Source organism: Bufo gargarizans, chromosome 5, assembly GCF_014858855.1.
Source record: "Bufo gargarizans isolate SCDJY-AF-19 chromosome 5, ASM1485885v1, whole genome shotgun sequence".
Lineage (NCBI taxonomy): Eukaryota > Metazoa > Chordata > Amphibia > Anura > Bufonidae > Bufo > Bufo gargarizans.
This window is the reverse complement of record NC_058084.1, coordinates 215,953,139-215,967,168: the sequence shown is the minus strand read 5'-3', so window position 1 is coordinate 215,967,168 and position 14,030 is coordinate 215,953,139. Positions and strand designations below refer to the sequence as shown.

The 14,030-nt window shown below is 41.6% G+C and overlaps 1 protein-coding gene across 3 annotated transcripts in view; it reads right to left on the bottom strand.

The window, feature by feature from the left end:
- PDE1C (phosphodiesterase 1C) overlaps positions 1–14,030 on the bottom strand; it is a 1,393,842-nt gene that overhangs the window by 929,946 nt on the left and 449,866 nt on the right. For all 3 annotated transcript variants that reach the window (XM_044293926.1, XM_044293925.1, XM_044293928.1), the window contains exon 3: positions 11,651–11,816. In XM_044293926.1, the coding sequence (XP_044149861.1) occupies positions 11,651–11,816 (166 nt within the window). The remainder of the gene's footprint in view (positions 1–11,650; positions 11,817–14,030) is intronic.

The following is a 14,030-nucleotide window of genomic DNA, read 5'->3' as shown; positions in this document are numbered from 1 at the left end:
TCTCAACACCGCTTTAGAAGCGTTCCAAAAGAGGTTTGGGGTGTCAATGTGTTTCTCATTATCTGTCCGGTATTCCTCCCACCAAATAGACAATTTTTCCACGAACTCTTCCCTCGCGCACAATTGTGAGGGAAATCTCCATATGAAATCGGGGCCTCTAGGGAAATCATCTCTCACCACTAGGGTCACCGGCGCATGGTCAGAAATCACCAAGTCTCCGATATCAGACAGCTCCACTCTAGGCACTAAATTGGGGGTCACTAATAAATAGTCGATACGAGACCAAGCGTTCTGAGGGTGGGAGTAGAAGGTAAAACTGCTATCATCCGGATGGATCTGACGCCAGACATCTACCAGTCCCCCACCTACCAATAACTGCCGCAGTGCCTTGTCTTGCGAGGCCTCCCCCCCTACCTTTCCGTCAATTCTTCTCCTATCTACCACCCCACTCAGAACCGCATTAAAATCGCCTCCGACTATCTTATTCACGCACGTGTCCTCTAGCAGTCTCAGTTCTAGGTTTCTTAGAAAGGTTGAATTTCCCGTGTTAGGACAGTAAACATTGTACATGCTATATTGTGTATTCTGTACTTGTATTACAGCATGCACCCATCTCCCCTGAGAATCGTTAGCCTGTGCTAAAACCTGGCAGTTCAATTGCTTATTGATAAGCATCATTACCCCAGCTTTCCGGTTGAGTGACGGGGACCCAATAACTCTGCCTACCCATAGCTTCTTCATTCTATCAAAATCTTGCGCCTCAAGATGGGTCTCTTGTAGGAAAACCACATCCGGTTTAAGTTTTTTGAGGTGCCTAAGAACCATCCACCGCTTATGAGGCGATTTCAAACCTTTGACGTTCCAAGTTATCACTTTCATGTCCGCCACCAAGGTTTTTTCTTTTTTTTTTTTTTTTTGTTATTCCCCCCCTTAATTTGTATTCTGTCTGTTTTTTTTTTTTTTTTTTTTTTTTTCCCCCTTTTGGATTTTGGAATTTCGTCCCTCCTTTACTTTGAATATATAGACTATCCCACCTACCGAGCCAGGGGTCCACGTCACTCACCGAAAGCGCTCAGAGAGGTCCCTTACAAAACAAGCAAACAAAAGAAAATTGTTAGATTACCTACAACTTTTGTGCCACCGGCACTAACTTTTAGTAGCTCTACCTCCTTTCTCCTCCAATCACCACCCCTTTTAACTTCTCTAGTAACTTCCCTTTTTTTCTGGGTTGCGGGTCCCTCTCACAATGGTAATTAGGAAAATACTCCTACTATTCCCAAGTGAGAACTCACTATTAAATATGCTAGACATCCACCCGCGACAATCATATCTCCTGCTGTTGTCATTCTCCCCACGCATAACATGTCATTGGTATTGCAATTAGCACACAGTAAGAACATAACTTAACTTGGCGGACTGAACTAAAGTCCTCCCCAACATAAATGCTGTATCAGCTCAATACCAGTAGATATACCAGTCCCACAGGTACTTTGGGAGATCTCATCTGTCCCCCCGTGATATGTCCAGGGGCTAAAGTCATCTCCTAGGGTAGGAACCTTCTCTCCGTTCCGAAGATCTCCGCCTCCTAGCCCCAGGCTCTGGATACTCTCTTTCTCTCTCCCTTCTCCTTTCCAGATCCCTCGGGTTCTCCATTCTGGATGAGCTTCTTCCTCTCCTCCTGTCTTCTGTCACCGTCTCCCCCAGGGTCTGTACGGATTTAATCCACTCCTCAGCTGCCGCCGCCTCATGGTAGATCGTGCTGGAACCATTAGAATGTAGCACCTTTAACTTTGCGGGGTACAGCAGTTGGAACCTGCGTCCCTTTTGATGTAGCAGGGTGCAAACGTGGCTGAACTCCCTCCTTTTCCTAGCCACAGCTGCAGAATAGTCACCAAAAAGTAATACAGAGTGCCCCAACAACTTTAGTGGGCCCTTCTTAGCTCTGTACGCTCGCAACAGGGCTTCCTTGTCACAATAGTCCAGATATTTCATAATGACCTGGCGAGACTTGGGGCCCAGGCCTCTAGCCGAACCTGTCTGATCCTGCTGTTCCCCTGTTACCGGGCCAATTCTGTGGGCCCTCTCCACCTTGCAACGCCCCTCTAGTCCCAGGGCCTTTGGTAGCTCTTTCTCACAGATCTCAATCAGGTTCTGTGGCTTGAATTTTTCAGGGAGTCCCACCAGTCTCAGGTTACTTCTTCTGGACCGGTTCTCCAGGTCCTCCACCCGATCATACAAAATCATGTTCTGTTTTGAAAGTTCATTCACTTTTTGAGCAGAAGCAGCTGTTTCATTCTCAGCCCTGGACAATCTCTGCTCAAGCTCCTCCAGTCTTGTGTCATGCTGGGAGACCGCCTCATGCAGCTGCTGCAACGAGGCAGACAAAGTTATAGAGAGCGTCTCTCTAATATCAGGAGCTAAATGCCTGGCCACCTCAATAGCCAATCTTTTGTAATCAATGTCCACTGAGGCATTTGGCTGATCAACCTGATCCTCGATCTTACCCCTCTCCAGCAGTACTTGCGTTAGTGGAGATGGAGGAGAAGGGCGCGAGTCCGCCATCTTGCCAAGCGTGTCCTCCATGGCTCTGCCCCGACCTTTAGAGATCCTCCGTTTGCCGCTCCGCATCAAGTAGCGGTCCATATACTTATGGACTCTGGATGTTCAGGGGCCAGGACGCTCACGTCTCAGACCCCTCCTGCCGATTTACACCGAGCGGGGTATAGTAATATGTGAGAGGTCACCGGAGCTCCCTCACGCTGCCACCCGCATCACCAGCGCCGGAACCGGAAGTCCATGCTGCGTTTTTCATGCAACACAGAACTGATGCGTGAAAAAAAAAAAAACGCTCATGTACACAGACCCATTGAAATTAATGGGCCAGGATTCAGTGTGGGTGCAATGCGTTCACGTCAGACATTGCACCCACGTGGAAAACTCACCCGTGTGAAAGGGGCCTTAATATAGCAGTTTCATTCAACACACTATATTACGTCAATATACTGTGTAGGTTTAGTGAACACATTGTACTGCATTAACCCTTTCCTGACATCCTCCATGCAAGTACTGCAGATGTCGGTTTTCATACAGCAGACACACATAGCTAATATGTGTGATTCGTGGTAATGCCGACCACGGACATTTAATCCCTCAGATGCTATGGTCAAATGTGACCATGGTGTCTGAGAGGGTTGAAACCCAGAAGCGCGCTTCCAGGCAAGGAACGCTTTCCCCTGTGGAGATTGGGGAAGGCATTGATTCATGGTAATGAGTTTGAGCCTGTACTAGACATATTGAACATTAATATAGTGATTTCTTTAGAGAATAATGGAGCAAATTCCATTATTCTATGCAAATTGCAATCTGATTATTATAAGTTGGTGTCCAATTGGGGAGCGAACAAAAAGTAAAAAAAAGTTTTGCAAAATATAAAAAATATAAAAAATTGGGTGTGGGCTGCCATATGCAATTGTTGCTGTGCAGCAAGGTGCACGCCACAGTCAACACCTAGACCAGAAGTTAAGGGTGGGGACAGTACACGTCTTTCATGGACCACTAGGTCAATATTTTTCACAACAACACCACACCACTGCAGCCACAAGTCCAGGTCCTATTGGCTCCTTCACATTTGTGCCTGTCTGGTTCCCACAGAAAGTGCTTACCCACCTTCTCCACATCCTCCTCAATGGATATCCTCCAATCCTCAACAAAAACTGAGCAGAGCATTGCTTCCACTTCCCCTCCCTCCATGAGCTGATCAGTTGCTAAAGTGTATTAAGCAGCAAATATCCCACTGGTTGTCTTCCCGTGAACTCCAACTGAACAAGATGATCAGCTACATTGGAAGGAAAGTAAATTTCAACTATTATGTGGCAAGGAACTCTCTCCTTGACTTGCAGCGAGAGAACGGTCTGCAAGGTGCCAGATGCTATAAAATATTCCACTATTAACATAGGAACCTAAAATGTTGCCCTACCTACTGACTACTGCAATACTTTATGATATTGGTTTATGTGCCTATTTGCAAGTGCTGTAAAGCAAACTTCAGGATCCTGACGACTATAACCCTACATACAAGGGCTTAGTTATAGAGGAAGCAGGGGAAACAGCTGCTTTGGGGCCCAGACCCACAAGGGGCCACCTCAAGAAGAAGACTAAAAGATTTTATTGTCAGGGCCCCTGTAGTATTATACAGCATTATACAATGACATTATATATACAGTGACACTGTAGGAAACAGATGGAGCGGCTACCAGGCCTTGTCTGAGAACTCAATCTTTACTAGCCACAAGAGTGGGGGTGGAACATGAGTTGGGGGTTGCAAAGAAGTTGCTGGGGACGGGGCCCATAAAATTTTTTGCTGTGGGGTCCGGTCAATTGTAGTTACGCCACTGCCTACATAATGTTTGTCAGTTCAATATCAATTCACACAATTATCTAAAAATGTTTCACATTCCTTTTTTTGCTTTTATATATGGAATGACCATTCTTTACAGATGTTTCAAACAAATCATTTGAACACACAAGAATAGTAAGAATACAGGAATATACAGTCATGTGAAAAAATTAGGACACCCTTTGAAAGCATGTGGTTTTTTGTAACATTTTTAATAAAAGGTTATTTCATCTCCGTTTCAACAATACAGAGAGATTAAAGTAATCCAACTAAACAAAGAAAACTGAAGAAAAGTCTTTTCAAGATCTTCTGTAAATGTCATTCTACAAAAATGCCTATTCTAACTGAGGAAAAAGATAGGACACCCTCACATGTATTCCCTCTTAAATTGGCTCAGATCTCACACAGGTATATCACACCAGGTGCACATAATTAGTAGATCGTTACTCTGCATGTTGAATGAGGCTTGCCCTATTTAAACCTCAGACATTTAGTTTGGTGTGCTCCTGACTGTTGAAGTGAGAGTGAGCACCATGGTGAGAGCAAAAGAGCTGTCAGAGGACTTCAGAAAAAAGATTGTAGCAGCCTATGAGTCTGGGAAGGGATTTAAAAAGATCTCAAAAGATTTTGAAATCAGCCATTCCACTGTCCGGAAGATAGTCTACAAGTGGAGGGCTTTCAAAACAACTGCCAACATGCCCAGGACTGGTCGCCCCAGCAAGTTCACCCCAAGAGCAGACCGCAAGATGCTAAAAGAGGTCTCCAAAAACCCTAAAGTGTCATCTCGAGAACTACAGCAGGCTCTGGCTACTGTTGATGTAGAAGTACATGCCTCTACAATCAGAAAGAGACTGTACAAGTTTAACTTGCATGGGAGTTGTGCAAGGAGGAAACCTTTGCTTTCCAAGAGAAACATCGAGGCCAGACTGACATTTGCCAGAGATAAAGTTGACAAAGACCAGGACTTCTGGAATAATGTTCTTTGGACAGATGAGTCCAAAATTGAATTATTTGGACACAACAGCAGAGGACATGTTTGGCGTAAACCAAACACAGCATTCCAAGAAAAGAACCTCATACCAACTGTGAAGCATGGAGGTGGAAGTGTCATGGTTTGGGGCTGCTTTGCTGCAGCAGGACCTGGTCAGCTCACCATCATAGAATCCACGATGAATTCTACTGTGTATCAGAAGGTGCTTGAAGAACATGTGAGACCATCAGTTAGAAAATTAAAGCTGAAGCGGAACTGGACCATGCAACATGACAATGACCCAAAACATACTAGTAAATCAACCAAAGATTGGCTGAAAAAGAAGAAATGGAGAGTCCTGGAATGGCCAAGTCAAAGTCCAGATTTGAATCCCATTGAGATGCTGTGGGGTGACTTGAAAAGGGCTGTACGTGCAAGAAACCCCTCAAACATCTCACAGCTGAAAAAGTTCTGCATTGAGGAGTGGGGTAAAATTTCCTCAGACCGATGTCGAAGACTGGTAGATGGCTACAAGAACCGTCTCACTGCAGTTATTTCAGCCAAAGGAGGTAACACTCGCTATTAGGGGCAAGGGTGTCCTATCTTTTTCCTCAGTTAGAATAGGCATTTTTGTAGAATGACATTTACAGAAGATCTTGAAAAGACTTTTCTTCAGTTTTCTTTGTTTAGTTGGATTACTTTAATCTCTCTGTATTGTTGAAACGGAGATGAAATAACCTTTTATTAAAAATGTTACAAAAAACCACATGCTTTCAAAGGGTGTCCTAATTTTTTCACATGACTGTACATGTAACATCTATTCTAGTAAAAAGAAAAAAGAAAGATTAATTGGATAAAATGCCACCCCATCCCCTAACTCTAAATCACTAATTATATCCCATCTGTTTGAATAGCAATTAACAAAGCTTTCCTTTAATTGGGTTATAGTCATGTCTGTCTTTCATCATTTAAAACAACGAACTAATATTGTGATGGGTGGTGTGGAAAGATTGGGACATGTGTGGTGGAGGCTTTCAACATTTATAACATGTTGTAAATATTCTGTATGAAAGAACCAAGTTAATATTTCTGTGTGTCTATGCATGCTGTGACACAATGAATAAGGACACTTAAAGGGGGTCTTCTGCAAAATGATTATTTTCATAAAGTTAATGAATTCCATTGGAAGCTCGTAATAAATTGTTGCTATCACCAGATATCACACTTGCTCTGTTTGGAACCTTCTGCTGTTCCTTCCCAACAGTTCTCCTCAATTCCATAGAATGACGCTGTGATATGCTACAAAGCTCATTGGACAGCAATTCCCGTTGCAGCAATACGCAGTGGTGTACAACCCTATCCAACTGTGATAGGGGAAGAATTTATTTAAAATATGGTTTGAGTAAATTACCGATCAGCGGCCTAGAAAACTTTAAGCACTGCACATACATACATTTAGAACTGAAGAATATACTGCCAAGCACCTGCATAATAGAGCTGGCATTTTCTGTTGTAAACCTATTCATTAGTCGGCTGCAGGGGTTAAAATTAAAAGAGCCTATCGAAATGAGCCACCCATTGCTGCCTCCTAATATGGCACACACATAGTGCCTTCATCTAAAAGTGAGTTCCGTTCCCCCTATGTATATAAAGGGAGGTTTAGAACGGGTCTGTACTTCACACCAAAAATCAATAGCATTGTGATGACCATGCAGAGCCATATTATTTATCATATTTGTGCAGGTTTTAGTAACAGCAGCAAGAGGGAAGGAGACTGCACATATAAATGAGGCTGTCGGAAGACCAATAAGGAGAAGGTAACAGCAAAGAACAAGCCCATCTGCTAAGGAACACTAACTGTGAACTCTTACTAGGAGCATCACTAGCAATTTGGGAGAGTTTACAACTCATGGAACAACCCCCTTAAAGTTTACCTAACCTTTCAACAAACTCTACATTAATCAATAGTACAGTGTATGTACACATGGAATAACTATTTCTGGCCACTACTTGTATCTGGCACTTTAAGCAATTTTCTCCTGTGCATGCTGAATGTCTATTTTGCAGTTTTCCCAGAGATGGTGGGTGGAGGCTAGATGACATCTACTGCACACAGAAAGTAGAAAATAATCTGCTTCTTAGCCTTCTCTTACTCACTCAGCCCCAGGATCACATTGAGCAAGAGAAGATGAGCAGATTGAAATATATTTTTGTGGGAAAAGATTCAGTGAAACCTGTAATTTATATCTGCTTTTTCCACCTCTTGTGAATACCTATCAGTGCAGGAGAAAGGGGTTATTAGTGGCTGATGGTACTGTGTATAAGAGGTGCATACAGAGGTATCTGTCAGTCACTCATAACCCCTCCCTCCTGTACCGATAGGTATTCACAGGGCTGCAGATAGAAATGTAAACATTACAAGTTTTACTGAATCTTTTCCAACAAAACTACCTGTATATATCAATTTCAGATCGCACTGCATTTTTTTGGTCCTCTTTAGTCTACGATACACTGGCCCTCAAAGAAGGAATACAATCTGGTGGAGTAGTTGTCCACATTATTCAGCAAAATATTAAAGAAGAAACATCACTGAGGCTTATTTTTTACAGATTCTATGAGTTAGTGGAAGGTAACAGCAAAGAACAAGCCCATCTGCTAAGGAACACTAACTGTGAACTCTTACTAGGAGCATCACTAGCAATTTGGGAGAGTTTACAACTCATGGAACAACCCCCTTAAAGTTTACCTAACCTTTCAACAAACTCTACATTAATCAATAGTACAGTGTATGTACACATGGAATAACTATTTCTGGCCACTACTTGTATCTGGCACTTTAAGCAATTTTCTCCTGTGCATGCTGAATGTCTATTTTGCAGTTTTCCCAGAGATGGTGGGTGGAGGCTAAATGACATCTACTGCACACAGAAAGTAGAAAATAATCTGCTTCTTAGCCTTCTCTTACTCACTCAGCCCCAGGATCACATTGGTCATTACAGAGAAGTACTGACCTGTATGGTTGTGAATAAAGCACTAGGGCTGAGTTATATACTTCCTATTTAGATGCAATAGTCTCTTTGTTGCCTCTTCCAGAGTCCTATCTCACTCAGCTCCTGCTCACTCCTCCCCACAGACATGTGTTGAGATGTGTAACCTGATCCTTCTGAAAGCTGCTCTGTCCTGGACAGATTTAAACCACACATTTTGGTCCTTGAAAGGTTTATTCTATTTGACCCCACATCACAACCCACTGGTTGTGTGATTTAGGGACCAATTTAGCCTTAGATCCATACCATTGAAATGCTTGGTTGACTCAATATAATAACCTGTCTGTATTGAACAAATATCATGCTCTCTCAGACCGGTTTGAAAATACTAATATATGCTTTGTGACTCCACTTTTGTGACTGGAGATATTTACCTTGAATAAAGGGATCTCCTACAATCTTGTTTTTTGTCCCCTGATGAATCAGATATCATTGAGGAAACGCGTCGGGACACTGTGATTATCTGATATTATATGTATGTGTATATTTATGCCATCGGGACATCTCGACCGATGGTATGTATTTATATATATATACATATATATTTACATTGATTGATATGTGTGTGAGATAGATCGGGTGTCGCGCTGTGGGTGGCCTACAACAATAAGACACCTACACCGGACCTCACTCATTGCACATTCCATACCAGTCTTTATGTCCTCTTTGCAACCCATTTGGCCTATCACCTACAGGACCGATTTCTGTCTTTTGGGCAAAGCTGGGCAGTCCATATTTAGGGAGGGTGACACTAGGGTCATTGCATCAGCTGGGGTGAAGGAGAGAGAGTGACAGGGCAGCATAGGGTTTTGACCGAGCACTGTATCTTTCTGTCTAAGTACTCACGTACCATTCATCCTGTCTGTCAACAATTTTGCTGTCCCTGCATACGGTCCTCTCCCATCTCCGCCATCCTTTAGGAGAATAGTGTAACCAGTGGCTACAAAACCAAGTGTTTGATACTAAAGGGCCTATAATTTTATCTTTAAATACATTATTAAATGTTAGGTTTTAAATTAAATAAGCTACCCATTACTTGTTAATATATTTCCCCTTAGAGTTTACCTAACCTTTCAACAAACTCTACATTAATCAATAGTACAGTGTATGTACACATGGAATAACTATTTCTGGCCACTACTTGTATCTGGCACTTTAAACAATTTTCTCCTGTGCATGCTGAATGTCTATTTTGCAGTTTTCCCAGAGATGGTGGGTGGAGGCTAGATGACATCTACTGCACACAGAAAGTAGAAAATAATCTGCTTCTTAGCCTTCTCTTACTCACTCAGCCCCAGGATCACATTGGTCATTACAGAGAAGTACTGACCTGTATAGTTGTGAATAAAGCACTAGGGCTGAGTTATATACTTCCTATTTAGATGCAATAGTCTCTTTGTTGCCTCTTCCAGAGTCCTATCTCACTCAGCTCCTGCTCACTCCTCCCCACAGACATGTGTTGAGATGTGTAACCTGATCCTTCTGAAAGCTGCTCTGTCCTGGACAGACTTAAAGCATATTTCAGAAAAAAGCAATTAGCAAGGAGGAGGTAAACAACTGATAAAACAAGAACTAGACATTTATCTTGGATAAAACATACTGTATTACAAAATGTCTTATGGTCGCTTGTACTATTGATTTATGCAAAGTTGTGTGAAAAGTTAGTGACTATTTAAATCTTGGAAATATATAATTTCTGAAACAAAGAAAGTCCACATATAGCTGTATTTTAATTCCTCCTCTGCTGCCAGCAAATCCAATTGACCAGATCAATTCACAGCAGGGTGGTATTCTGATTACACACAATCTCCCTTTGCTGCTGTATGGTGCCTCTGCAAAGTACCATATTATCCCTAGAAACAATTCCTCCAAGTAAAAATACAGTTGTAATACCACATTCAATGATGGATCATGTCTAATTTTTTACTCAAAGATTTTCATTGACTTCATAAGAAAAAATCCTACATGTGCCTAAAATAAGGGCACATGGTGGTACAATACAGGCCCATAGCAAGTTATGACCACTGTATGGCAGATTCATATTACACAGATACTTAATATGGCAATGAACGTGAGGCATAAGTGTCATTAGTCACTAGGCCAGTCCCTATATTCCAGGAATTCCAGAAGTTAATAGGGTTGTCAAGATGTCATAATTATTGCTGAAAAGATAACTTCCAACCCTGGAGCCACTTGAAAAGATGTACTAGTCATCTGACTGAACAGCAATTATCTAATATAACATTTTTACAAGAATCATTTCCTTTTTAATTATTTGTTGGCAGGGCTTCCATCCATCCCTGCAGTTTAATAAAGGGAATTATGCCCTAATAGCTTTAATGAAGGTCTAAGCACTATAGATGTCCACATATCTACTTAGTTAAAGGGGTTGGCCACTTTCTGGCTACCTTTGACCCATGCGTATGTAAGATGACTATATGACACTTACTAACATAGACTTTGTTGATATTCTGTGCCGTTTGCTACATTTCATAAGTCATGTCCCCTTGTTGGGCAGATCTTCACAGAAGACGGCCATTGATGAAGGATCAAGTGACCAAGCAAAAATATCTTCAGACACTTTACTTACACTTCTTCCCTCAAGTACACCACATCTATCCTCTGCACTTGCAATGTTGAAAGTTTAGGGCAGGTGTGTGCTATTTTAATGGCGCATCACATGACCCTCCATCAGCGGCCATTTTATGGACAGAACCTCTCACTGTACAGTACAAAAGACTTGGCCAACAAGGAAGAATACCTTCTGAAATATAGCAAATAACACAGAATATCAACAAAGGCTATATATTGGTAAGTTCTATATAGTCATTTTACATACACATTGGTCATCAGAAGCCAGAAGGTGGCCGACCCCTTTAACTGATTTGGGCTACGGATAACTGGAATAATAAAATAGTAACCAGTCTGTAATTACATGAACAATACTTTTACATTTTTTAATACTTTTTTTTTTTCAGTTTTGAACTGTAACATTATTTCAATTTTTCCACTTGTAAGAACTGATTTAATATCAGATCATTGGGCTGTGAAACAAAGTTATGAGCAACATCAACCACAAAATCAACATAGCAATAAATGTCTACCGTGACAAATGTTCTCATTGTGTCGCAAACTGCTCTTCATATTTAGCTTTAACAAAAAATACAGCACAGATTTCATAGTAATCTACCAAATTACACAATAAGCAAATATTCACAAGTACGGTATGCATCAAACCTGATTGACGCTTTCGGAATTGCATCTGGGCTTTCGATCTGTGGCAATTCATCAGCTAAAATCTCTTCAGGGCTGCGAGGATCAGTGGCTATCGTTGGCTTCTGTTTTTCCTTGAGATTCAGTCCACTAATAATGCTATTCCATAGGCTGTTCTGAGATTTTGACCCTAAAACAGAAACAATGTATGTGTAAAATTGTCAGTTCTTGTATTCTATTGGGACGCATCTTATCAGTACAGATATACGTAGTGTAAATGCCGAATTTTGTGAGGGAAATCAACAGCATTTACCATAGCAGTGAAGTGAATGGGATTTAAAATAAACCTCAGCCACACAATGGCAAGATGGCTCAATGTACTCGGCAGATAATCATATGGAGCAGATATAAAATCTGCAGCTTTTTAATTTATGTTTGCAGATATCTGCTGCAGATTCACTCTTTACAATGCAGAGTGCGAGATCTGCAGCAAATCCAATGTTTCTGCTTAAAACTCTGCTGATTTTGCCACTGCAGATTTTAGTCAGATCTGCTACAGATTTTCTGCTGTGAAAAATCCAATGTACATAAGATGACCAAAAAATGCAATGTATCTGAGAGCAATATGTTATAGAGCAAGAGAAGATGAGCAGATTGAGATATATTTTTGTGGGAAAAGATTCAGTAAAACCTGTAATTTATATCTTTGCTTTTTCCACCTCTTGTGAATACCTATCAGTGCAGGAGAAAGGGGTTATTAGTGGCTGATGGTACTGTGTATAAGAGGTGCATACAGAGGTATCTGTCAGTCACTCATAACCCCTCCCTCCTGTACCGATAGGTATTCACAGGGTTGCAGATAGAAATGTAAAAATTACAAGTTTTACTGAATCTTTTCCAACAAAACTACCTGTATATATCAATCTGATCAACTCCTCCTGCACTATAACATGGTGCTTTCAGATAGCACTGCATTTTTTTGGTCCTCTTTAGTCTACGATACACTGGCCCTCAAAGAAGGAATACAATCTGGTGGAGTAGTTGTCCACATTATTCAGCAAAATATTAAAGAAGAAACATCACTGAGGCTTATTTTTTACAGATTCTATGAGTTAGTGGAAAATGTCCTAAACCTGTACAGTCCCTTCAAAGAAGTTATACAACCCCTATAATGCCCCTCAAAAGGCCTGGGCACCTCATACAGGTTATACTTGCCCTGCTCCTTGGCACCCGCATCGCTCCTGATGCCCGTACGGCCGCCGCTGCATCTTCCAGGCACACAGATCAAAACATCCGGAGATGGGTGGGGGGGGGGCAGCCAATAGCAGGCCGCGATGGGGATGGGCCTCCCTAGCATTGCGGGTGACTGGACCACTTCCTATGACAGCAGTCTGGCTGTGTAGTCTAGACCTTTCACTATCACAGCAGTTAAAATATATAGCCTGGACCACTTCCTATGACAGCAGTCTGGATATGTACAGTAGTTTGGACCACTCCATATAACATTTTAGATATATAATCTGGACAACAACCTATGACAGCTGTACAGTGGCATTCAATATTAACCCAGGCACCCCTGGTCAAATTTCTGTCAGGCCTCATTCACATTTCCATTTTTTTTTTTTACTGATGTGTGCTGCCTGCATTTTCCATGTACAGCAAACATACCCATTTATTTTAATGTGTCTGTGCACATATCAGTATTTTTTTACTGACCATAGGTCAATAAAGAAAATCCTGGAGACATGCGTAGTGTAGTGTTGGTCTATTATGCAGATCACAGAATCCGTGTTGTGTCAGTTTTTCACTGACCACTGACCAGGAGATAGGAGATACTCTGGAAACTACTTTTCACCTGAGCAGGATCTGTGAAATATAGATGACTCAAAGAAGGCAAAAAATGGACACACGGACCAAACATGGATACTTCACGGATATCTTCATGGGCTGATTTTTTTTTTTCATGGACATGCAATGGAACTGCAATTTCACTATTTTGGATTTTGAGGTGTGTTTAGGACCATTATGCATTTGTAGAAGCCATCCTCTTTTCAACTTCAGCTTTGTTATGTTTGCTTCCAGAATTTGCTGCAATTTGAATCCATTCTTTCCTCTACCCCTCTTCCCATGAAATATTCCCAGTGCCATTGGCCGCAACACAACCCCAAAGCATGGTTGATCCATCCCATGCTGAATGGTTGCAGAGGTGTTTGTTTGATGAAATTATTTGCCCTTTATTTTCTCCAAACATACCTTTGCTCATTGCGGTCAAAGAGTTCTAGTTTAACCTCATTGGTCCACAGAACTTATTTCCAAATTGCACCAGGCTAGTTTAGATGTTCTTCTGCAAAATTCTGATGCAAAATTTTGTAATGAGGATCCAGGAGAAGTTTTTTTCTGATGA